Here is a 24,549-nt window from a genome sequence, read left to right on the forward strand (position 1 = left end):
CCAGTTACCAAGGGTGCCCCGGTCATAATGAGTCCAGTTCATTCACCTGCATCTACGTATGCTTGAAGCAAATGGCAGTCAGAGGAGATGTTCTATAGTATAATTTGGCATAGCCAAAGTGTCAAGCATGTAGAATAGATACAGTTCGACCCCTTGACAGTTTTGGCGTTATGCTTTCGCTTGGCACACTCAAACGATTCCGGGTCTTGCAATATCGTTTCAGAATTTGTTATTGTTCTATAATGCAATCCTTTACGGAGTATTGTATATACAATGTACTGTACACTCTTAGGGCTATGTAAACTCGCTCAAGAATACGAGCCATTGTCTTCCTGAAAAGAGAGCTCTCATACGATAAGGGGAGATCCATCTCCAGATACATATAGCCTATTCTGCAACGCGGTTGAATCAATAGTTTAGGATGACCGATGTCTGGTGTATTGTATTGTACATTGTGTGTCTTGAACGCATGGAAATGATTATAATTCGCTGCATATAGCTGAGTGATTGATGGATTTGATTGATTGACGACCTACAGTATAGGTGTGGAATGGTAACTGATGTCAAAATGCTATACTTCTTGATCGACCAAATATCGCAGGGTTAACGGGAATTAAACGAGAAACATGACGAGCCAAGTTCACCTGGTTCTTAATGCAGAGGTGAGTAGTAACGTAGTACTACATTTTTGAGTACTGAAGCGTAGCTTTTGTCTATTCGCATGAGTAACTCAATTGGTCATTGTCACACGACTGTTTCCACGACTGTTTCGAAGTCGAAGTGCCTATTGTGTACGTTTAGTATTTGCCATGTACAGAGTGGTTTTGTGTGGATTTTATCATCCTTTTAATTCGCAGGGCTGAGTCCTTGGACAGTGGTCGCAGATTATCGAAATGACTCTGATTTGTAGTTCAAGTAGCCCGATCAACCGTGCATCACTATGAGGCCACTATAGTTTGATGTTGCGCTCTGCTGGACGCGACAAATCAATTGCACGTAACCCGATCACCATCAAAGCTCTGGCACCAATCTCAGCGACCTCTGACTACGAATAAAGACTTGCTGAATTCTAATCTTGAGAACGGCGTCACATCAAGACAAGAGACCTGAGTTACAGACACTAACTGCCTTTCCTCTACCTGACTGAATTTGTGGAAGACGATCGCCTTGATATTACGGCACAACCCAATACGTGCCCACTGCCCATCCTCTCGGAATTGCGCCAACACTATAGTGTGCAAAAGCCAAGCATTGTACTGGGGTTATAGGTCGCCACACCCTCACTTATCATTGGATAATACAGTGTCGCAACGCTCGGCATCTGATACTTCGTTTACGGTGGTGTGTGCGTGGGGTGAGGGGAGGTAAACTCTTGATTAACATAAGGAATCACGGGACAGGAATGACAATCGTGGCGTGAATTTTATACAAGGAGGACTGTTATGCTGTTCATGCATTTACGGTGGTGTCGTTTGTATCTTGTTTGTATAGGACTAAATAATTAGTGCTATTATTTCCCTGTGTTTTGCGTTGTATTTAGGGTTGCATTTAAAATAGGGTTACCATATCCTGGAAATCTAAAAAGAGGACACTCTTTCAGAATTGTCAGATTTGCAAAACCGGAGGAGAATTCTCAATGCCCAAAACACAGTTTTTTCCATCACATTGTCGGGTGGTTGACTAAAAAAAAATAAAAAATAAGGTCAACTTTCCGCTCAGCTCCTGAAATACACGCCGGAACGTCACTTCGCTGCTGATTTATGGCATCTCAGTCGGATTTTGCTATACATATGACCAAAATTCTCACAAAAGAGGACAAAATCTCAAAAAAGAGGACAAAAGGGCGTCCTCTGAGGACACTTTCAAAAAAGTAATAAAAGAGGACAAATCCTCTTATAAAAGAGGACGTATGGTAACCCTAATTTAAAAACAAAAATCAATTTTAAACAAGCGTGTCTAAAGCATTGCCCTTGTTTAAAACATGTTTTATTGTGGTTTGTTAGCTATGACGTCACGAATCTTTGATTGTGGCGTCACAGTTGATTGACATTGACGATTGAAAATATAGGGTAAAAATGGCTCCTTTGACGAAAACGGCTTCCGAACCCTGTACTAAACGGACCAAAAATATAGCTAACCAGGACTATACATCGTTATGCAGCCTTTTTACGGACCGCGGCCGATATATCTACGTGCTATAACTGTTCAACCGACGACGATTTCGAAGGTCCTAACCATGAAATTTCGTCTAAATCGACTATAGCGGATGCAAATCGTCCGTAGACTCCTACTACATGTTTCTTCGAAAGTTATTGCGTAATTATGGCACAATTATGCAACGTTAGTAAAAAATCATTTGTTTTAAAAGGCATTTAAAAAAACACTTTTAAACATGCTATAAACAAGTGTTTTAAAACACCATTTGTTTTAAATGCAACCCTAATTGCATTTATACCCTGTGTTCTGTGAACTCCTCGTCTTTTGCCAACTGCACTCTGGATAGTTATCGCCTGTCTTATAGTAATTCTGCTGACTAAATACGTTAGTTTCATGTTGGAAGTACGTCTTGTATGTTTACTGTTCTATGCAAAGACCTATAACGTAACATTTCCAGGTACAGGCAAGAAGTCATTAAATGCACTTCGGCTCCGTCCTTATGTAATGTCTTATAAACCCGGCACGTGACATTGCCTTGAAGTTGAAACTACCTTACTATCGCGCTAGCTGTCGATTGTTCAGGTTAACGTGACCTGTCATATGTCCTCTGTTAGGGCGATTCGTCCTCTATTTTAAAGAAAAGTGAATGGTCGTCCGTGGACGCTTAAATATCCTCTTTTACGCATTTCGAGTTTATTGCGTTTACTTTGAAACGGACTTTTACTCGAGACGTTGTATTTATTTCCAGAAAATAGTGTGGAAATGAAGCATGATGAATTACTGCTTAAAAGTATTTCCGACAACTTATACCCTACCAGTTCTATACCCTTTGGTTGTCATTGCATACATCTGGGACTCTTTACATGCGAGGATCTGTCGTAATTTGTTTGGAGCAAGTTTTTTTTTGTAACTTTGCTTTCCTTTGGATTTGTAACTTTTGCGTCCAACTATCAAGGAAATGTATAACATCGTCAAACTCAAACGTAACAATTCTACTTTCGTTTTATTCAGCCAGCAACAAAATGTTCTCTTTCTGGGTGTTGAAAATATGGTAGGCCCAGAGTTTATATATGGCAGTGATATTCCTTCAGCGATTTGTATTCTTATCACGCATATGGAAGGGCTACTTTTCGGAGTGTTTATAGAGCGTTGGAAGGTCGGTTACGTGACCGTGCTTGGTCATTTCGATAGCCTCCTCTGTTGAATTCACGGCATTGTGTTTTGTGGATCGCATTTTACATTGTGTCTCTCGAGCGGATAAAAGTAATAGAACCGCTCAATATCACCTGTCCTAATGGAACAATGTCAAACTCTCTGTTGCGTGTTAAATGATTTTGCGCACCCCAACAGGCAGTTTATTACCTTATTACTATTAAACACCACACCAATACTATTGTTGTTGAAATGTATTAAGAATAAACGATAGATGTACAGTTATATGAAGTACTCAAATAGGAACAAATAAAAACATTTGTCAGAAGTAGCTAACAGCTAACTGCAACTTCCGATGGATATTATGCTGCATTTCATGTAGATAAGCGTTCGATAGGTAGAAATATATTGATGCAGGGCTCGATGAATACGAAACGGACAATAAATAGTGTAACAGTGTGGATGAATAGTCTTAGCAACAAGTCTTAGCGAAGTCAGGAGTCGGGCTACCACATGTAATACCGATAGTGTGCTGATGGATTTACTATCTCGAATATGGGTTTATAAATATCATGGCAGATGATCGAAAAGACCTACACACATAATATCGAGTCGACATCATACTTTGAAAGGGAGATCTGTATCAGCCATTAGAGGTAAAAAAAAAATCGAAAATTTTCATGACATCACAGCATGCTAGTAGGGAGGGAGAGAGAACTATAATCTGCGACTATGGGACTAGACTGGGAATATTGATCTCTTTCTTACAGCTTACCGGCGGTCATTCTATAGTTTATTTCATGTCCAATCATAGCAATGGACATAAAGATCCACAAAAATGACAAGTATTTTGAATATCGGCTGAATATATCAGGGTTATCGGTGTTAATTAGGTTATAGGCCGGACTCTTATATCAACTAGGACATTGGACAGGCTTGTACATCGTTGCAGATGTGAAACCAATCTTGTTTAATGGATGCCAACACTTGATATGATATACACGAAATATAATTGGATTCAGACGAACAACATGGAACAATTACAGATCTTTATAATGAGGCCCGTATAAATGTTGCCGCCAGTGCATGAGCAAGTACGAAAAATCATATAAACCTCTCTGCGTCGAAACATTTCTACTCATTCAAGGAGAAATACTATCTTGAAACACATGTTGATAACCACACGCAATTGCAACGACAGTGGTAGTAGTCGAAATTGTACTATAATGCAGTATACATACAGTGGCAGCTGAAACCAAGCACTGTATGGATACATTTCGGGCATACGCTTGTTAATGTATAAGGAGGGGTGGTCAAAGTTGTCATCATTAGTGCACTCAAGTAGAAGTAGACGAAACGTATTAAATGCCTACTCAAGTACAGCTAGATGTGAGATTTCCAGGTAAATAAAATAGTAAGTGAGTCTAGGCCTGGTTTTACCTACAAAGCTTTTAAAAAAGGAACGGTTTTTACTATAATGGCATTTGCTTACAATACTGTTTAAAACTTTTTTAAAACACATGTTGTTTTAAATGCAGCCCTGTCTCCGGTTATCAAGATCAACATAAGCGAATAGGCTTCATCAGAAGCACCACGCCTAAACTCCAAATCTCTATACCAGCAGTTCAAATGTGTACTAGTGTACAGTGCAGTGTACAGTACATAGCACCCGGCCATTCTCATGGCTTGCATCAAGTCCGCCAACTTCAGGCGTGACCACCTTCTTTCTCATACTTTATGTTGCAAAGAATACTTAATATTGTTCCACCCGTGGTTGATAGATTTCACCCACAAGTACCTCTCCTCTGGGCTGTCCCCATTTTCAAAGTGAGACTCGTAGCCCCTTGAGTATGGGGGCGGAGGGTCGCGCGGTATGGACCTTTGGTTGGTGTATTTGTAACCCGAAAACTTTCTCCGGTATATACACACTGTCAGAGCTACCGAGATCAATATAGCGACCGCGACAATCGCCGCTATGGCGCCGGTCGGAATGTTTGAGTGGCCGCCCGTGGCTGGCGATTTTACGACTCTGTCGCAGCCCAAAAAGTCTTCTTTGAAGCTGTCGTGCGCTTCTAAGACTTGCAGCTTTCGCGAGTGAAACTTCCAGTACTTGTTACCTTTCACAAAGTACGTTTCGTTGTCGCCTGTGTAGCAGAAGGATATCGCTTTGGTACTAGATAATTGTATTGTTTAATTACAGACTAATTAAACCGAAATGCCGGTAATCTAATTGTAATCTAATTGCGAAATGTTTCTATGCGCTAATAATAATTCTAACCTAACGTATGCTTTTTTCCTGAAAATGCTACATGAGAATATTATAGTGCGAAACGAGTCAAGCTCGGTGTACACTGTACACTTGTACACATGCACAGACATTCCCAATCTCGTGTTTATGAAAATCAACTCTTGATCTGATAAGGAGTGAACTTGATTTTTTACTGTATTTCTTTTCTGAGTCAGAATTTAATTCAATTTCCAAGTTTTCGCGAGATCAGCAATTCTAATTCAATCTAATTTAGAAGCTGTGTATCTATATTTCTACCTCTAATCTAAATTGGAAAAGCTGGAATTTTTCTCAGTTGCTGAACTACTGGTAAATTGTACGCGTGCACGGCCCTGTACTTCCACCTAGCGGTTAATGTTTTTGATCGACAGTGAAATAGCACATTCTTACCATGGCTACTAGTAGGGCTGAGCACAATGATTCGAGTACTCGAATGCGAATCAAGTATTGATTATAAGGATTGAAGTCGAATAGTAAGAGATGGATATTTTTGAGTACTGAAATTATAGGCTCCTTAACACTAAGAGTTAATTTATTAAATAGAATTACGGTTTAGTTATACCGACCGACAGAAACAGTATTATTCCCACCTGATTTTCCAACACCCATAAACGCAGCGTCGAGGTCGCCGGGAATATCCTTCCAGATATCCATTTCTTTCGGGAATCCCCAATCGGCCCGGCTGTTCTCCATTCTCCAATATCGATGCCCTGTGACGAGAGACACGCATGAAATGTTTGCATCGATAGCACTTCAATATACCTGTGCATAATATATTCATATTGAAATAAACCCGAATATTTTCGGCTGGAACTCGTCATGGCTAATAGTCCGCAACTACTAGAAAATTGGAAAGAACATTGTATACCACTGTGTATTTGTATGACTGTAAACTATTCCGTGACAGCTATGGCCGGCTAAGAAAATCCTAAACTATTGTAATTGAAACTTTGCTAAACATAGTTAAGCAAACCTGGTGTAAAGTTTATAATAATATACTTCCTAACCAAAACAGAGATGATCACTGTTTAGTGGTTAGGTAAAACATATTGACAAATGGATTGAATCAACGTAAGTAATAATGCGGTTTGGTGTCGTATGTCAGCACTAGAGTAACTTCCTGTTGAAAACGAGCCCGTGTCGGAATTCATTATTCATCATAATTCGCATCACCAAGATGGTATCAATCCTTGTTACCATTACTATGGAATCAATAACTCAGTCTAAACAGCAACACAATTACCAACGCTAAGTCGCTTAGTGGAGATTCGTATTTCACCCTAATTGAGCAATTTTGCGAATCAACAAGATTAGCACCCGCACCCTTACACCGCCAGCAGAGTGTTCGACAACTAAACAATTTTTAGCTTTTGCAAATCTGATTAGCATTTTAGAATTATAGGCACACAGTTTTTTCTCAAATTAGTATTACTGAAATCGCAAAAACTTGGAAATTGAATTTCTTTCAGAATTAAAAAGAATTAAGAATAGAGCATAGAAAGATTCCGCAAAGTTAAAATAAAGCTCGCATCGTATTCATAGTATCGTGGCCCCGATAGTATCTTCGGCAATGTAACCTTTCGATGATTTGTCAATCGGAAGCCAAAAACGCATGACTAAATCACGGAACATCTCCCAAAAGCAAGCCGCTGCCTTTATTAGTCCACGAGCCATCAATGACATAGCGCAAAGACACCGGTTTCCTCCGTGATTGCAATTTAAATCACCGACAATGTCCTGAAAACGGGACCAAAATACACGCCGAGATAACCTGATGGGGTAAAATTAGAAAAACATGTCTAGACATAGTAAAGATTCCCATATTCTGCAGGCTTCATATTGCTGGGAAATTAATTATTATCAGGACTGCGTCGCCTTGCCGGCTTCGTTTCAGAATCAAACCTTTCTCTCTAAAAAAATGACTGCTTTTTATGCGACCACAAATACTATAATGCCAGTTCCGGTTCCACATCACATTGAAGATAATTTGTTTTTTTTTCGACTATATATATTTCATTGCAATTTGTGACTATTCTGTGTGTTGATCACGACTCCACAGACATGTCATTTCCACTAACGTACGTAGCTTTGTACTACATTAAATGTGTATGCTGTGATATGGTCAAGGCTTCCAGGTGGGAATATAGCATAATATGGCAACGCTGTGTACTTTGACCACCTCTGACGATATCATTACGTATTTGGTCTGCGTGCTGGTTGAGAACCAGCAATAACCCTCCCGAGATATATGCGAAGAGTCAAAACAGTTCGTAAGCAAATGCCTTTTGCAACAAAACCAACACAGCTAGTCACGAAAGCGGTCTACGGCATCCTGTATTGCATTGACGAATATCAATTATATCAGCGCGCGATTTCCCTTGGGATGGACTACGTCATTGCGGGTCGCAAAATAGGCTGATCCGATGGCTGAGTTTAATGCCTTTGCCGATGCAGAAACGAATGCCTGTTTTCGATATAGAAGTGGCTGGTGCTGAGTGCAAACTTGAGGTAAATATGTTTGTGTTTACGAACTTTTATCACGCATTGCATTGTAAGTTTTGTCGAAGCGGAGTGTATTGGAGTTTTTAATCCGTCCATTCGTTTTAAGACAGCCAGTCTCGTGTTGTTCTGAACTATAGAACAGGGGTTCTTAATCATTAAAACCCGCCGAATCTCAAATTCTCGCCTAGTCATAAAACAGAAATATACCCCACAATACACATTAATACATTGCTATAGAATACGAACGACACTGCAAATCGGTGCGATTTTCGAGAATATATTCAGTTACCGTGACACAGGGGTCGCAATATGACTTATGTATTCTTTATTGAAAGATCCAGATCCCATATTATACTTTATACGCCCGTTTCTGGTCATCTGGTTTCAAGCATTGCCGATTCAGTGGATACAGCCCATAAAATCGCGGTGTACACTCCATCTTTGTTCAATCGATTATTTCAATCATGACGCAACTAATTTACAATTGCATGGTTACAAATGCAGTGAGATCAATGTTACCCCCAATGACATCAATTAACATATCTGGATGTGCAGCTGTATTGTTAGTTAAGTGTCATTTTTGCGGTGTAGCAGATGTTCGCCACCAACATATCGTCAGGCATACTTTGGAAACAGTCCATGGACTCAAAAGTACCGCAAAGGAATCGTGCGTAACATCTCTGGACGAGATACTATAAACAGTATTGACACGAATCCATGAGTCAACCGGTGGTACACCGACATTATCAATTCGTTATTACCGCCCCGAAAGAGTTCGTCGATGTTACTCGTGTTTTAGCGGATTACGTAATACCTGGAAAAGTAATCTTCAGCACACATTTCCGCGTGTAAATGGATATCATAATCGGAAAGGCAAATTGAACGTAAGAAGTCTACGGACGGGGAAAATGAACTGTGACTGAACGGCCATCATTGCGACTATTATCTAACTAAATCACCTATGAGATAATTGAGTATCGAATTCAACTGTAGTTACTTCAAGTATAATTATGTTGTGGTCAGAGGCATGGTCCGTCTAGAGTTGAAAAACTGGAAAAATCAATAACTTTTCCCAATTAGATTAGAATTACAAATATATACTCGAATTATTATTACTGAATTAGGAAGTTGAATTAAATTTCAAATTAGAAATAAATAAAACGAAGGTTAAGCTCAGTACCTATCAAACCTGAGTTCATTATCATAAGCATGTGACTGGCAAATGTGGGTACGCCGAGATTGGCTCGTTCTGCACCATACGGTTCTCCTGTGGCATTTTCGCAGGGAAACCAGAAACGAGATTGGAATTGAAGCCATAGCATTTGAGAACGATTTACCAAATTAGATTAGAATTAAATTGCTGGCATTTCTCTCTAATTAGTCGAATTAGACAACTAGAATTATCTGACTGATGGGTACGACCTTAGACACACAACGGTTTCTGGCTATACACGGGCATTGCAATACTGTAGAATTCACAGCCGGTCCATTACGTGTCTGGGCGTATGCTAAGGAGATGCAGCGACGTTGTTGATACTTTGAACAGCTAGCTGCGATTGCAATATTGCGTTTCAACTATATGGATTACAAGACGTATTGTGCGCTGTCATTTCCTGATTGAAGTCACCTGAGTTTCGGTCAGCTCAACGTTAGGATTCCTATATCCTAACGTGGCCTAAAAGCTTAATTGCGGGATCTCAATTCATGTTCACCATGCTGATGCTACGTAGGCAGAAAGAGCTTTCATATTGCAGGCCATGAGGCCAGATTCATCAATGATTTATCATCACGGTTAAAGCGTTGCGAACATCCAGAAACAGTGATAATAAACTGCTTTTAGCGTATAATCCATGCGCTAAATGATCTAAATGTCAGTAATCTAATTTCTGGTCTCCTGAAATGCTACAGGAAAACTGTATATGAACAGCTTCGTGGATGTACCAAACTTCAATATACGATTGAAAACTGTATAGTGCGAAACAAGCCAAGCTCGTTATACAGACATTTTCCTCTCTCATGAGATTGAGACGCATTTCCAATTCGATCCGAATAATCTAGGTTGGTTCACCGGGCTGACACTATAGTGATATCCAAACCCAGGATAACGAATGCAATGCTCGTGATGCATTGTTTTGAAATTTCAAACAATCTTTGATGGTCAAAGAAGCTGGTACCTTTGTGCCTGTCGTGTGTAGAAAGGTAGATTGTAAACAAAGAAATACTAAATTACAAAAAAAAGATATTTGGCTGCGATAAAGGTCGTAATTTATTTTTCTTGTTAGAATTGCTACCTAAAATTACAGCGCCGTAAACTCGGCATCATACAGCCACCGATGAAATAGGATCTTCTTTTACACAACCGTTTGAGATTAGACAGACATCACCGGCGCCTATTTATCAGATAAGGACGCTGTATTCTTTTCGTAAAACCATTAGCGTTTAAAAGTATCGATTTACAGCATTATCATAAACACAACTCAGTTATTACGTTGATGAATGCCCGTTTAGATGACGAATGCTAATGACCGCTATTTCAGCACCACAGGGTGTCGGCAACGATGTTCAAACCTGGGTAGGATATCACATATAAAGATGTAATAAGAAATTTGTGAAGATCTTCTTGGAGGTATAGAACCTCAATATACAATTGAATAGTATATTCATATTGAAATAAACTCGAATATGTCAGCATCTAGCGAAGGTAAACTTGGTAGATTTCAACGCCATAACATACTGACACCGCTTACGCAAAGAGATTTCATAAACAGGAGCAAATTGAGCCATCAACCAGAGGTGATTGTCAAAATAGTCATTGTTGATACTCAAGTAGAAGTAGAAATAACTTCGTAAGTTTCTAGTCAGGTACAAGTAGAATTAGTGATGCTTTCCAAGTAAGTATTCTAGGCCTATAGTTTTTTCTGTAAACAGAAAAGTGTGTCAGATAGAAGTAGAAGTAGTCAAAGGTCATAACCAAGTGAGTAAAAGTATTGTTGTTTGTGGTATTCATTGTGTTGTCGACTACTATAGTCATTTACACCAGGCCAAGTTTCTTCATTTTTATTTCGTAGATGCCGACTTGTAGCATGGCCCACTTCTAGGCTTTTATAAGACACCGCTTACACGAATGAGCCGGCGAGGAGGAGCCTAAGTAAACCTCCAACACTGAAGCGGACTCGAACCCGCAGCCCGTTGTCGCAGCGGTGGATTATACCACTACTGCTACGCTATCTCGCCACAATTGAGCAAGTGGTGTTGGTCAATGTGGCATTGATAGGTACCGATGTAAGAGCAGAACGTATGTCCAAAATTTTCACTCAAGCATAATCAGAAGTATTGAGTTACAAGTAAGCACATACAATAAGTATTAAAGGCCTAGTTTTGTCCAAAAACTCAAAACTGTTGAGCGGAAGTAGTCAAAGGATCATAACTGCTTGAGTAAGTAGTCCAAGTAGGCAGAATCTACTTGAGTACTGCTAAAAAGTTAGTGATTCGTTGCTGACTAATGACCACCTCTGCTGGCAACCAGATGTTGAGTGAATGTAGTCCTAGAAACACGACTTAAACAGTTAAACATGTCCGTACAAACAGAAACATCGGATGTATCATCCCAAAATAAACATTTACTATCAAACTAAGAACCGTATTCATCCGTTTACAGAAATTCACATCGTTTCCACTTCAATAAATAATCGGGTGAGTGGGCGTTGTACATCAAACGTTTGACGCGTGTTAATAGAATAACCGGTAGTATAGCAGTGGTATGCGTACGCGTCTGTGAATCACACCTCGGGTGACTCATCTCCCAGCCCTTTCGAGTCTAGTCGGACTTTCGGTAATTGAAGGAAAGCTCTAAAAGCCTAAGTCCCGATTAGCCGATTTTGGCCGCTTTTTAAACACTTGCGCTAGTCTTAACGAAGCGCCGATTCATTATCGCAACCTAGGTCGGGTTTTATTACGGCCCCACACGACATCGCCATTATGTGGCGGTAGGATTAGGCTTAATCTTCTGTTTGAAAATATAGAATTTGTTTTTTACGCGGAATTGTAAAAGAGGACATAACAATTAAAAAGTACTAGTTGCTGACGATTACCCCTGATGAGTGTATGACAACAAATTTCGGGTTTATTTCAATATGAATATATTATTCAATTGTACATTGAAGTTTTGTACCTCCAGGAAGAGTCTCTTTAAAATTATTTCGTTATTGAAAACCTTTGCTAACGAATGAGCAATAGCATTTCGCAATGTAATATCATTTCGATTATGATAGATTCGTGCAACTATACAAGCCCGTCGCTGGAAACATACCCCTGGCTGAAATCTTCCGACCGAATAAAGCCGCACATGATATGATCATAAATTCTTTTGTTTTCCATTTAGTGGCCCGTTATCAACGCTTCTTTCATCATAATGATGATTAGCGACGCCTCCTTTGGCGATTGCCATTTAGCGAGTGGTGTACCTGGTATTTGCGGCGTGTTATCGCTGTTTCGAAGTATACAATCGCAAATTCCCAGTGGCCTGATGTAATTTGTAGGATTGCGTTCGCGCTACTTAATTGGCGATGTAACCAAAGACAAAATACGAACTTTTTCAGAGGTTATAAGTAACGGAGTGCTTGTAGTATTTCGCAGCGCTCTTGCCTATTTGCACTACTTGCTCAAGTGGCTAAGATTTCAGACTATACTTCTAATTCTGCTTGACAGAAAACTGGGCGTAGAATATAGAGACATTAAAATATAGCATACCAAAAACTGTAGTGTGATTGAGATGCTACTAAATTTCCCAACCGTCATTTTAATCGAGCATTAAACTCATATCACGTATTATATCAGTATTTCCAGATTTATTCATTGGGGGTAAAATAAATTCAAAGTGTAAAATAAGGTCATTTCGGGGTATTGATTACAATGTTACAGTCGGAAGCTACTCACAACTCTTTGATCTACGCGCAGCGATGTATTTTTCAACAACACCACCACGTCTTATCACAGATAACCAGGCACCGCGTAATCTTGATCTAAATGCGAGGCTTGGAACGCGCTGATCGATGGTTAATTGGTGTAATAGCATCCCCTTTACGAAAGGGAATTGTATTTCAACCTTTCAAGACCGAGGGTTCTTAGACTTGTAAGTATTTGTATAATATGTCACCATTACCGCACGCGTGTACAGGTAACAACTGACCAGTCAGACACGTAGCAATTAAGGCATGCTCGCGACCCGTGCGTAGGTCAAGTACATCATGACTTACTATTATATCGTACAATTAAATTGCATTGTTATTATTTTTCGTACATAATCATCACCGCTTTAAATAGGATTAACCTGGATGTTGCAGTAACCAGAGTTTAAAAAAAACTAGAAAAATTATTAGTTTTTCCAAGTTATATTCGAATCAGAGTTACGGCTACAGTTTTCCCCAACTTAGATTAGAATTATACAAACAAAATTCTCAAAAACTTGGAAATTAAATTAAATTCCCAAATTCGAAAGAAATAAAACAAAGATCAAGCTCAGTTCATGCCAAATAAGACTTCATAATCATAAGCATAAGAATGGCAAATTTATGTACGAGCACTCTAAGCTTGGCTCGTTTCGCACTACACAGCTCTCCTGTCGCATTTTCGGTGCAGTTCATTGAATTTTCATTAATTCAATGCACTACACCACCTAATGGTAAACAAGCATGATCGAAATCACCGATCGTGTTCCCTCAAGCTGTTTTTGTGAACAGTATACTCATATTAATGAACTATTACAACCAACCTTTTGAAATATTATTTGTTTACTAGAATTTCAACCTAAAATTACGGAAGCGTGTCATCTTGAGATACTACGGATATTTGCATTATAGGCTAAAGCGTAGTCTGGCACCATCAACTAGTTTCACGCTACGTTTAACAAGCTTGCGAACAATTGAAGTAGTATGTTGGCACAGGATGCAATATTTGAACCATTTATTGGAGAAAAATCTTCCCTTGCAAAAAATAATGCCTTATGCCTTGTTATTATCGAGCATAATCCTTTGCAAGAGACGGTTTTTCTCCCAACTAACGTCATTCAAACATTGCATGCTGTGTCAACATACTACATAAAGTTGCTTATAATATGAAGCCATTTTTATATGCCGAGTGACGCCAAGACTTCACAATATCAACAAAAGCCTCACGTAAGGCAATCCTCATAAACCGAAGCGCCGTAACGTAAATACCCGATGACTTACGGTTAGTCGCGACAAGCGTGAATAAGATAATTTCTGAAATATTCAAAATTTGACCAGTTTCGGCGGAATTTGGTGCCTTAAATTGCGGGGGTTTTCCTGCTGTCGCGATGAACATAGTCTACCGGCGCGAAGGATGTATGATTCACATCAAATTGATGCGAGGAGCATAAACAGTCAAAGACTTGTCGGACTGAACGCTTTCGCGACATTGTCTTTTGAACGCGACGCGTACCGCGGTGATATTCTCGACATGGAATTTCTAATATTTGCAGATTGCTAACTCTGAATTCTAACAGTGACGTATAGTGTATTGAAATAATAATGGCCGATTCCAACATTTCTTTCAAAGATATATCAACTCGATACTATTGACTCGCTGATAAATTGGTCAGATTCTAGCCTTAATACATAAAAATATATCTGTAGCGAAATACGGGCCACACTAGACATTGGCAGTTAGTCATTTGTAGCTTCTGTCATGAAAAAATCCACGAACCTTTAAAAAGATAGGTCTTGTGGTATCTTTTCCACCAAACTCCGGCGTCGAAGTCCTCGTTGTTGAGACCGAGATCTCTGAGTCGCTGCGGATAGCCATCTACCACCGAAGTTCCGAGAAATTCGTAATACATGTTATCTGTAAAACGATACACTCTGTCGTTGTAAAAGTAACAAGTTGACGGTCATGTGTCAAGAAAATAAATGTATATCAAGTGAAAACATCGTTATAATTCAAATTCAATATGAATATACCATTCAATAATCCTTAATTAAATCGCGACCGTTGCACACAAATGTCAGAGTGCAAACGATCCATAATAACCTCGTCTGTATAGAAGTGCACGCATACCGCTGCGGCAAATTGCGTAACAATCTCGCGCTTATGATTACGTATCCAACCCACGCTGATTGCAACCACGGTCTGATGCAGACCTCTCATGCGGTCAGTCAAATCCAATCAATTGTAATGTTCTGTCTATATCTTATTGTCTATCTACCATATTTGGACCGAATAGTATTACATCAGAGTCTGTGGATACAAATTTGACAAACCAGAACGTAATGTATCACGATTGTCGGCGTGCGAACAGCGGCAATTACTTAACTGTTATTGTGAGTGACACCAGAACAAGGCAACAGTAAATACACGCAGGCCGCGATAATTACAACTGTAACACTACACAAAGAAAAACGCGGTAATACATTTTACGATTTCGCCTAAAAGATTACAATAAATCGCACCGGTTCAAACGAGTTTTACACCGAAACAGGTCATTTTTCTAGTTTGAAATGTTACGCGTCGCGATTCTTGCCGAAGAAAACATAGGATAAAGCTCGTTGTTAAAACAGAAGTTCACAGCTTGTATAATGGACCAGATATGGACAAACATACAAAATTTTCAGCTTTCTTAAATTAGATTAGAACTGCAGCGACACATTATTTTTAAGTTACATTAAAATTGGTGTTACTGAATTCGCAAACACTTGGGAATCAAATACTCAAAATCTTGTAAAATTAGATTGGAATTAGAATTATATGTTCGTATTATTTTCTAAATCAGATTAGAATTCATATAACTGAATTCACAGAAACTTGGAAATCCAATTAAATCCTAATCAGAATGAAACGCAACAAAATCGCGTTCAGTTCTTATCAAATTAGAGTTAATTCTTATAAACACGAGAATGGCAAATGCCTGTAGTGTACAGTGTACACTGTACAGTGTACACCAAGCCTCGCTCGTTTCTCACTACACAGCTCTCCTGTATAGTATTTTCAGAAAAACCATAAATCAGATTAGAATTAGAATTAGAGCGGAGAAAAATTTCACAAATTATGCTAGAATTAGATTACCGGGTTTTTCGCTCTAATCAGTCTAATTGGACAACTGGAATTATCTAGTTACATCCAAGTCTGCAATTGACAGCATGGGAAAGTTGATAGACAAAAACCATAACGCACAATTCTGAGTCTTATTTTACAATTGGTTTACTTGATCTTCAAGTCACGGTCTTACCTTTGATCATAACAATAATTCCTCTCGGCTTTTCGTATACGACGTCCACGCCTTTTTGCATGGCCGGCCACAGTCCGCCTATCTTAAACGGGCCTTTCATCTTGGTGTCCCTGGATCCTTTACGCCACATGTACTCATTGCTGGAGTAAACAAAAAATCAAATTTATGGAGCGGGAAATTGAATGACATGATTACGACTGATCAGTGATTACCGTTTACGACAGGGGTTCCCAACCTTTCACACGCCATGTCACCCTCCCCAAGAGAAAGATCTAGGTTGGGAACCACTGGTTTAGAGCGTGCGGAATTCCATTGGGCTTGTGCAACTTACGGTCCGCGGACCAAATGGGACGCGGGTAGCAGAATCCATTTTAAATATAGTGTGCGGCCCGTGAAATGGGGGTCTAATATATCTCAGTCGGATACCATTGAGCTAAGGTCAAGTAGGATACGAGAAGGGCCATAAAACACTAAAACGCTAAAATATGCATACGCTGATTTTACGCATGAATATTTTCGACATCATTTATTCAATACTCCTGAAGTTGTTTTCACGCGATTGGCTATTCTCGATTGTTAATTGTTTTTTTTTTATAGTATATCTAACTTTCTAAGTATCGCCATCAACGTTACGCACTTAATAATATCGTGGGCCGTGCTGCTACTTGAAAGCCTTTGTGCGTACCGTGGTCTGCACAATGCACTGCACACATATGAAAGAATATGCCATGCGCTATTGACCTATTGTACAGCAGACAGAAATACACACACAATTTAATAGGTAACAGCTTACAATAAGAAAATTAAAAATTAAATAAGAGTCCTTGTGCCGACCAACGCTGTTAGGCTTTTATGTTTTATAATTAATTTGTAAATACACCAACCCAAATTCTGTCAACAAAAGGAGTTCGTGTACCACCTAAACATAGTACATTGAACGATCTGTCATTCAAAATATCATGCTGGTGACGTCATATTTAGTGATACGACTGTTGATATGCAATGTTCTTTCCAATTCTCTACTAGTTGCTGACGATTACCCCTGACGAGTGTCAGCCGAAAATATTCGGGTTCATTTCAGTGTGAATATACTATATTCAATTGTATATTGAAGTTCTGCACCTCCAAGAAGCTCTTCAAATTAATTTGTTTATAAACACGATATGCTTCGTGGAATTTCACACAGCGCGGAAGGGGGCGCGAATAATCGACGAGAAAATATGCTTCTCGATCCACTCCAATTGCTACATTTCAATCTTATTTTGGCACCGCGTGATTAGTTTACGAAACATGCAGATAATCGAAAATCCAAACACGACCTCGCTGACAAAGGTCGCTCCGTTTCCGATTCAAATCTGTATCTCCTCGAACAGACAGAGGCGGGCATCGCCGTATGCGTTCACGGTACACTGTACTGTACAATGTACTTCGATAAACTTGGTGCAGCACCTTATACGGTATGGCTTTGCCAGTGTTGAGTTTATGGCATATGTGGTCAGTAACGAAGTACTACATTTTCAGAGTACACAAATTCATTTTGCCTACCTGCAGTACTAAGTGGTTATGTTTTTATGTTTATATTTTCTATTTACAAACTTCTACCTTTAGGCCAAACTATTCACTTTTTACACGTTGAATTTTTAATAGTAGAAGGTAGTTTTGAGACATAATTTCATCACTGTGGGTGATACGATTGTTGATATACAATGTTCTTTCCAATTCTTTACTAGTTGCTGACGATTACGACTGACGAGTGTCAGCCGAAAATATACGGGTTTATTTCAATATGACTATACTATTCAATAGTACTTTGATATGTGAAATTGTCATAAAAAGTAAATGTATGTTTGTAAATTGTGACTATTTTAGTGTCACTGGCCATTATTGCGAAGATATACCTTCCAATTCCGAACGTAGTCACATCAGATAACTGCTAAATGTACACGACCCCTCAACCGAATCTACTTTCTGAAGCTGCTATTTTTCAAATAATTGATCATATACTACAATAATATAGCTTTGACATGTCTTTGAAATTGTTACTTTACTTCTACTAGTAATTGAATAGAAATTTACGTAGGTACTACTACTTCTACTTCAGTAGCAACTCTGACAACTTTACCGCTTTTTCTTTGCTCCCATCAATACATATCTCAAGATTCTATTTCATTGTATCACCAGTTTTGAGTTCGCTCGTGATTTAAATGACTCACTCAATGCCTATATACACTCGATAGCCATCAGAAGTAAATTGCTTCAAGTACCACGAGCTCAACTTTATAAGAAAATGCTTGTAAAAAGGATTGTATCCTTTGTGCAATCGCTACATCTCAATTACCGTATTCGTAATACTGACGTAACTATGGGCGGACAAATAATAACAATACACTACAGTAGATATTATTCTATTTCACGCACTGTCACAATCGAGACACTCGAAACTAAACTTACGCTTTACGAGTGTAATCTGACCAAATATAAGTTTGGTAAATTGTGTTTCCCAAACATCGTCAGACGGAATGGTCGCAAACACGATATTTTAAGAGCATTTAAGCCGAAGTTGACACCCCGGCGAAAGTTACACGATCCATCAACCCCACTGTCTGCGTAGCACTATACGCCGAGATCAGTAATGAGAGATATTGTAATTCTATTTCACTGCGGGTATCGTTATCAGTATATACGTGTTACCGTTGTTTTTAGTAGGGTGTAAATGAAATGAGAATATACAGTTAGACCTGGTGAAACGAAATGTGAGCTTGCATGGTTGCCCAATTGCCGAGGCTTCTGTCTTATTTATACACCTTTTTTACTTTGTATACTTGTTTCGCATTGTTCACTGACAGCAGTATATACGCCGAATCATTGCATATATAAATATATGGGATATATGTATATAATGAGCATTCAAATATATAGTTAGACATATCATTGCATTACAATTCTTACAATATTTATCTATATTTATAACATATAGGGTTGTATAGTATCGTATAATTAAACCAGCTGACTTGTTTTGCACAGTTAAATTGACAGTATTAAATGCGCGAAATCATATAGTATAAAGAAATATATGGGATATATGTATATAATACTTATATTACATTCAAAAACACTGTTATAGGAATTATTACTCAGATATTTCGCAACAAATATCTATATTTAGAACCGCCAGGCCGATATATGACCGTATAATGTGGCCAGCTGATTTGATGGCCTAATAATCATATCTTTCGCCACCATTTCACCGAATTATTGTCACTCGTTTTGGGAATATATATCTGCCGGTCTGTTCATAATGATGTAATCCAAAATTTTTACCTGAACACGTAAAATTCGTTTCGAAGATACGAAACAGCGTCGAAATGCTCGATACTGCACAAATCCGGTTCTACGGGTTGCCTTGAACGGAACAAGCATTGATCAGTATCTACGTAACGCATACATCGCATTACACAAAATCCCAAGTTGGTTGGTATTTTAATGCCTCGGACGCCATTAATAATGCAAGTATTCGATTCGTGGTGCTTTATTATGCAATGCACGGAGATGCAAGTCGTCAACTACTATATATATATATCTATACAGAGTATTAAGAACGACCAAGAACAATAATAACATTATTTCACGTCCACAGGACTATGTGATGCAACATCACGAGGTTACAGCATAAGTTACGCATGCATATGTTCTGATTAACTATATACGATGAACTTATCGTTGGACAACTATAAAACTTTCAGCTTTACTGAATTTGCCAAAAAAAAACACACGGTTCTCCTGTAGTATCTTCAGGAAAACCAGAAATTAGATAAGCGCATAGAAACAATTCGCAAATTAGATCGTAAAATTAGATTAACGGCATTTCGCTTTAATCATTCCAAGACAAGTAGAATTATCTGTTGCTCTCCACACAAATCTTTGGCTAAAATTCTCTTCTTACTTTGTCTGTGGTCTTTTCGGCCATGAGGTTTTGAGCCTTGTCGTGTAAGGTGTGGATGTTGTGGGCCTCGGCCGTGGTCGATAATGTCTCGTCGTGGTAGTGGTCCTTCGCGGTGGTCTAGTGTATTTTTTCGTGGGTAATGTAGGTATTGGCGGGGCTGTCGGAGCTGCAAACCGACCTAAAACGTGCATACAATCTTTTTTAATCACGTCTTACAAGAGTATGATTGACTTGTCTTGATTTATGTCGATCACAAATCTTGTCTCGTACATACCATACAAGTGGCGTATCCCGTCAATGTCATCCTGCGGCAGTTGGAAGTGTTCTGTGTCGTGGTATTGATAGATTGGTGCCATGATAGCGGATGTATCCGGTGTGTGAGCTAGTCCTAACGCGTGTCCGAGTTCGTGAACAGCTACCAGGAACAAGTCGTTACCTGAACGGAAGATGTTGACTGCTGTAGTACCGGTAGTTATCTTGTGTTACTTTTAATTCAGTGTACAGTAACCTACATTATAAACGAAAATCGTGTATTTCGCCGATTTTCACCCAAACTTAGAATGCAAATCCAGTAACCAGCACTTTCAGGTACCAAATTGTGCTTTCAAAACTTCTCAGTGTGTGAAAATGAGTCAAAACCACAAATTCTTAAGGTGATAGAGGTAAATAGAGCCCATTGCACCTCTTGGGTATATCTGCATAAGGCTTGGTTTATTTCAATCATTTTCAACCATTGGAATGAGTGTGATTGCACAATTTGGTACCTGAAAGCGATGTTTACCGGATTTACCACCAGCGCTATCGTGGAAATCTGACCAGTACACTTATATTTTCCACTCATAGATTTATACAATGAACAAGGATATTTTTGTTCTATTACGAGGCTGGTGTTTTGAATAAAAAACTACTGCTTCCTATCTGTTCATTTGATCGCTGGTGATGTTTGGAAATGATGAAAGTAATAATAGAGTGAACTGAACTGCGTTCTGCTGTGATGAATAAAATTCCATATTGAACTCAGCCTGTGTGACGGCATCTGAACGGGTCACACTCAACAGTGACGAGAATCAAGGCATACTCGCGAATTTACGTACCTGATACCATATTGGGATTGTTACATCATGTATCCCAACCAGAATAACCGCGGAGCATTAAGCCAAGCATAAAGAGTTTTCAATAAAATTTGGAAAACGCGTTATACTTAATCTAATCGTCATCGATTCCCAATGCTCAGTCAAAATCAAGATTTGTGGCGGGTCGTTTGGATCCAAACGGCGACACGGATCGATATAAATCGTACTAGCTATTCTTGGACATCTTGGGGAGTGCGCGTTAAGGTATAAAGACGAGGACTCAATCATACCTCGTAGGCTATCCTGCTAGGTCAGTCTTGATACAGAAATGTGAAATCAAGAAGTGTCAAAAGTTTACACAGTCATGTATCAAGCATTTCATTTCTCCCAGGCGCTAATTCGGAACACTCTCAGCGTCAGATAACGTGGGCAGAGTTACAATCAGTTTACTCGCGGGTATCCGATGGCAATGTACTCCCACTCCCATACAATCAAACACAGTGGAATACGAGATTTATTGAAAAAAGCGCAAACAGATTTTTGAGAAATGTTATGGCACCGTATGAATGGTGCTAGGCAAAGTTGGACAACTATAAAATTTGATGAATTCGATCAGAATTAGAATGATTGTGCAACGATTTATTTTTCAAAATGGATTAGAAATAGAACTACTTAATTCGCAAAAATTAGGAAATTGACTTTGGGAGAACAAACTGAATCAAGTTGGTTTCATATCAAATCGGACTTCATGCTGAAAAGCACGAGAACGGCAAATGTCTGCACACTCAGCTTGGCCTTCGAAATTTGACTAGAATTAGAATTATAGCTACACAGTTTTTATTTCCAAATTAGATCAGATTTATAATTTCTGAATGCGCGAAAACTTGGAGATGTCTGTACACTATGATTGGCTTGTTTGGCAATATACAGTTCTCCTGTATGGTTTTCACGAAAAGCAGAAATTAGATTAAAATTAACATAGGAGCATAGGATCATTTCATAAGTTAGATTAGAATTGATTACTGGCTTTTATTACGAAGTCCATGTCTGGTCCTAGGGAGGGCGCACCCCACAATCCACGGCGACTGGTTGGTTGAAGCAATCTCTATGACATCATTGTAACACAGGCAGAAGACCTTGCCGAAAGGTATCACCGTATTGAGTAATATGCATGGCTTCTTCAGACGCATGAAGTTGAACCGACTAATAAATAATGCAGGCTTTGAAGAGACAGTGTCTGCAGTAACGCGTCACCGGCGCTCAATGATTACTGTGATCACCTTCGAACTCCAACGCGAGGAAGATCATTATTCATGATTCTAAATCTGTTCATAACAATTTCAGGGACACTTCGTGTATTTTTCAAGTTCAAGTTCACGCATTTCGAAAGAAATTGTAGAAAGAGAAGTTTTTTTACAAAATTTTATTGAAATTTCAAAGACTGGACCTTAGTCATCTTGGATATACCAAAAAATATTAAAGAGTTGTTAGAAAATTGCAACATAAAGCAAGGATTCACATCGTCAGGAATCGTGTCTTACCACATATATACCACCATATACTCTGATCAATGACGGCTACTTAAACAATAACTTGTATATGGTCATGTGCACAGACTGGAAGGCCATGCTTTCCAATGACACTCCGATTGAACCAAAATCCCAAAAAATATGAATTAATCCTGATATTTGCGAACTCCAATAAACGGGACCAAAATGGTTAATATATGTCAATCAAAATAAACATGCATTTGTTTGAATTTTAGCATTGTGACGCGCGGGTCATATTTTACTTTGTGGAACGGCACGTTACGAATTAGATACGCCCAAGTTGCCGTACGCGCACAACATTCCACTCCCCACTAATCGGCCCGTCATAATCTCATAAATTCAACGGCAAAGAAATCCAAATAGCCATCAAGCATCAAACTAAAACATCTGCTGTTAACATGCTTCGATTCCATTGTTTAAAGGGGAAAGGGCCCCGTGATCCCATGTGACTTCGCGATTTAACTCGTTAGCTCGGTCTCTGACAAGACGCGGCATGAAATAATCAGATTGGAACTCCTTTTCGCCTCTGGGAATACCAGTTACGCCGTTGTCAACGCAGCGGACAGAACGCTCGGTAACGGAAAATATCAGTGGCTGACAATCAACTCCAACGGCGTAATATAATATGATTCGCTTATACCCCTTGAATTGACTATTCTTGGCGGGTGGCATGGCAGGCAGACTTGAACAACTAGAAAATATTTCTAGTAGTCTATAATTATATACTAATTAGAGCGAAATGCAGTAATGCAATTATAATCTAATTTGTGTATTGTTTCTATGCTCTCATTTTAATTCTAATTTAATTTCTGGTTTTCCTGGAAGTGTCACGGGAGACCTACATAGTGCTAAACGGGCCAAGCTTCGGTGTTCTCATGCTTATGACAATGAACTCTGATTTGATATGAACTGAACATGATTTTTGTATTTCGTTCTAATCCAGAATTGAATTCAATTTCCACTATTTCCAATATAATTCTAATTTGAAAAAGCTGCGAATTTTCTAGGCTTTGAAGATTTGCTTCCAATTTATCACTCTCTGTTTGCTGGGTTAAGCAGTAAGCAGCCGCATTTCTAATGCCATTGCTAGTCCTTAGTCAGCTCATCAAGATTTCCTTAGAATTTGTGATATTGCCAGCAAATTCCAAGCGTGCCGACAACATCATTACGCTTGCAAGCACTATGCTGTTGTCGAGCACCCTGCCGCGTTGAATTCATTCTTAGACATGACAATAATAACACAACAAATGACTATACAGTATAGAATCATAATCAAATTCCCCCTATTACACTAGAATTTCTTTGTAGGTAGTTTGTCTACTGACTGGAAGATTCCTGATATCACACATCAACAGAATAGTCCCTCAACTTCAATACATCCGCAAAATGAAAGCGGGGAATGCCTTATTGGTAAGCTTTTGTTTATCGTCGATATTGGTTGTGACACGCAACAAAAATCTGCGGAACATATGAGATCAAAAGAAATGTTTGCTAACAATCATATAGTCTAACATTCTTGATAAATTACCCGCTGGAACCTATTCGTAGTTCATTTGCACGAAAATCGGCAAAGTGGCACGGAAACCATGCCAGTCATTTCCGCGACGTACGGTCCCGTCAATTGTCTGTTCGCCAAGTATGTC

At 39.0% G+C, this 24,549-nt stretch overlaps 1 protein-coding gene and 1 long non-coding RNA gene across 2 annotated transcripts in view; one reads left to right on the forward strand and one right to left on the reverse strand.

The window, feature by feature from the left end:
- The first annotated feature begins 365 nt into the window (after nt 1–365).
- On the forward strand, nt 366–3,550 carry LOC145459266 (uncharacterized). Its single transcript, XR_013921323.1, has 2 exons — nt 366–662; nt 858–3,550. It is a non-coding gene; the product is annotated as an uncharacterized LOC145459266 (long non-coding RNA).
- Nucleotides 3,549–24,549, reverse strand: part of LOC145459233 (matrix metalloproteinase-14-like) — a 28,236-nt gene continuing 7,235 nt past the window's right edge. Inside the window, exons 4-10 of the mRNA XM_080337876.1 lie at nt 20,558–20,719; nt 20,284–20,461; nt 19,662–19,742; nt 16,341–16,480; nt 14,822–14,959; nt 6,187–6,306; nt 3,549–5,453 (exon numbers count right to left, since the gene is read on the reverse strand). Coding sequence (XP_080194002.1) covers nt 5,038–5,453; nt 6,187–6,306; nt 14,822–14,959; nt 16,341–16,480; nt 19,662–19,742; nt 20,284–20,461; nt 20,558–20,719 — 1,235 coding nt within the window. The 3' untranslated portion in view covers nt 3,549–5,037. The remainder of the gene's footprint in view (nt 5,454–6,186; nt 6,307–14,821; nt 14,960–16,340; nt 16,481–19,661; nt 19,743–20,283; nt 20,462–20,557; nt 20,720–24,549) is intronic.

Source organism: Botryllus schlosseri, chromosome 16 (assembly GCF_051294905.1).
Source record: "Botryllus schlosseri isolate E-star chromosome 16, Bs_hap1, whole genome shotgun sequence".
Taxonomy (NCBI): Eukaryota; Metazoa; Chordata; class Ascidiacea; order Stolidobranchia; family Styelidae; genus Botryllus; species Botryllus schlosseri.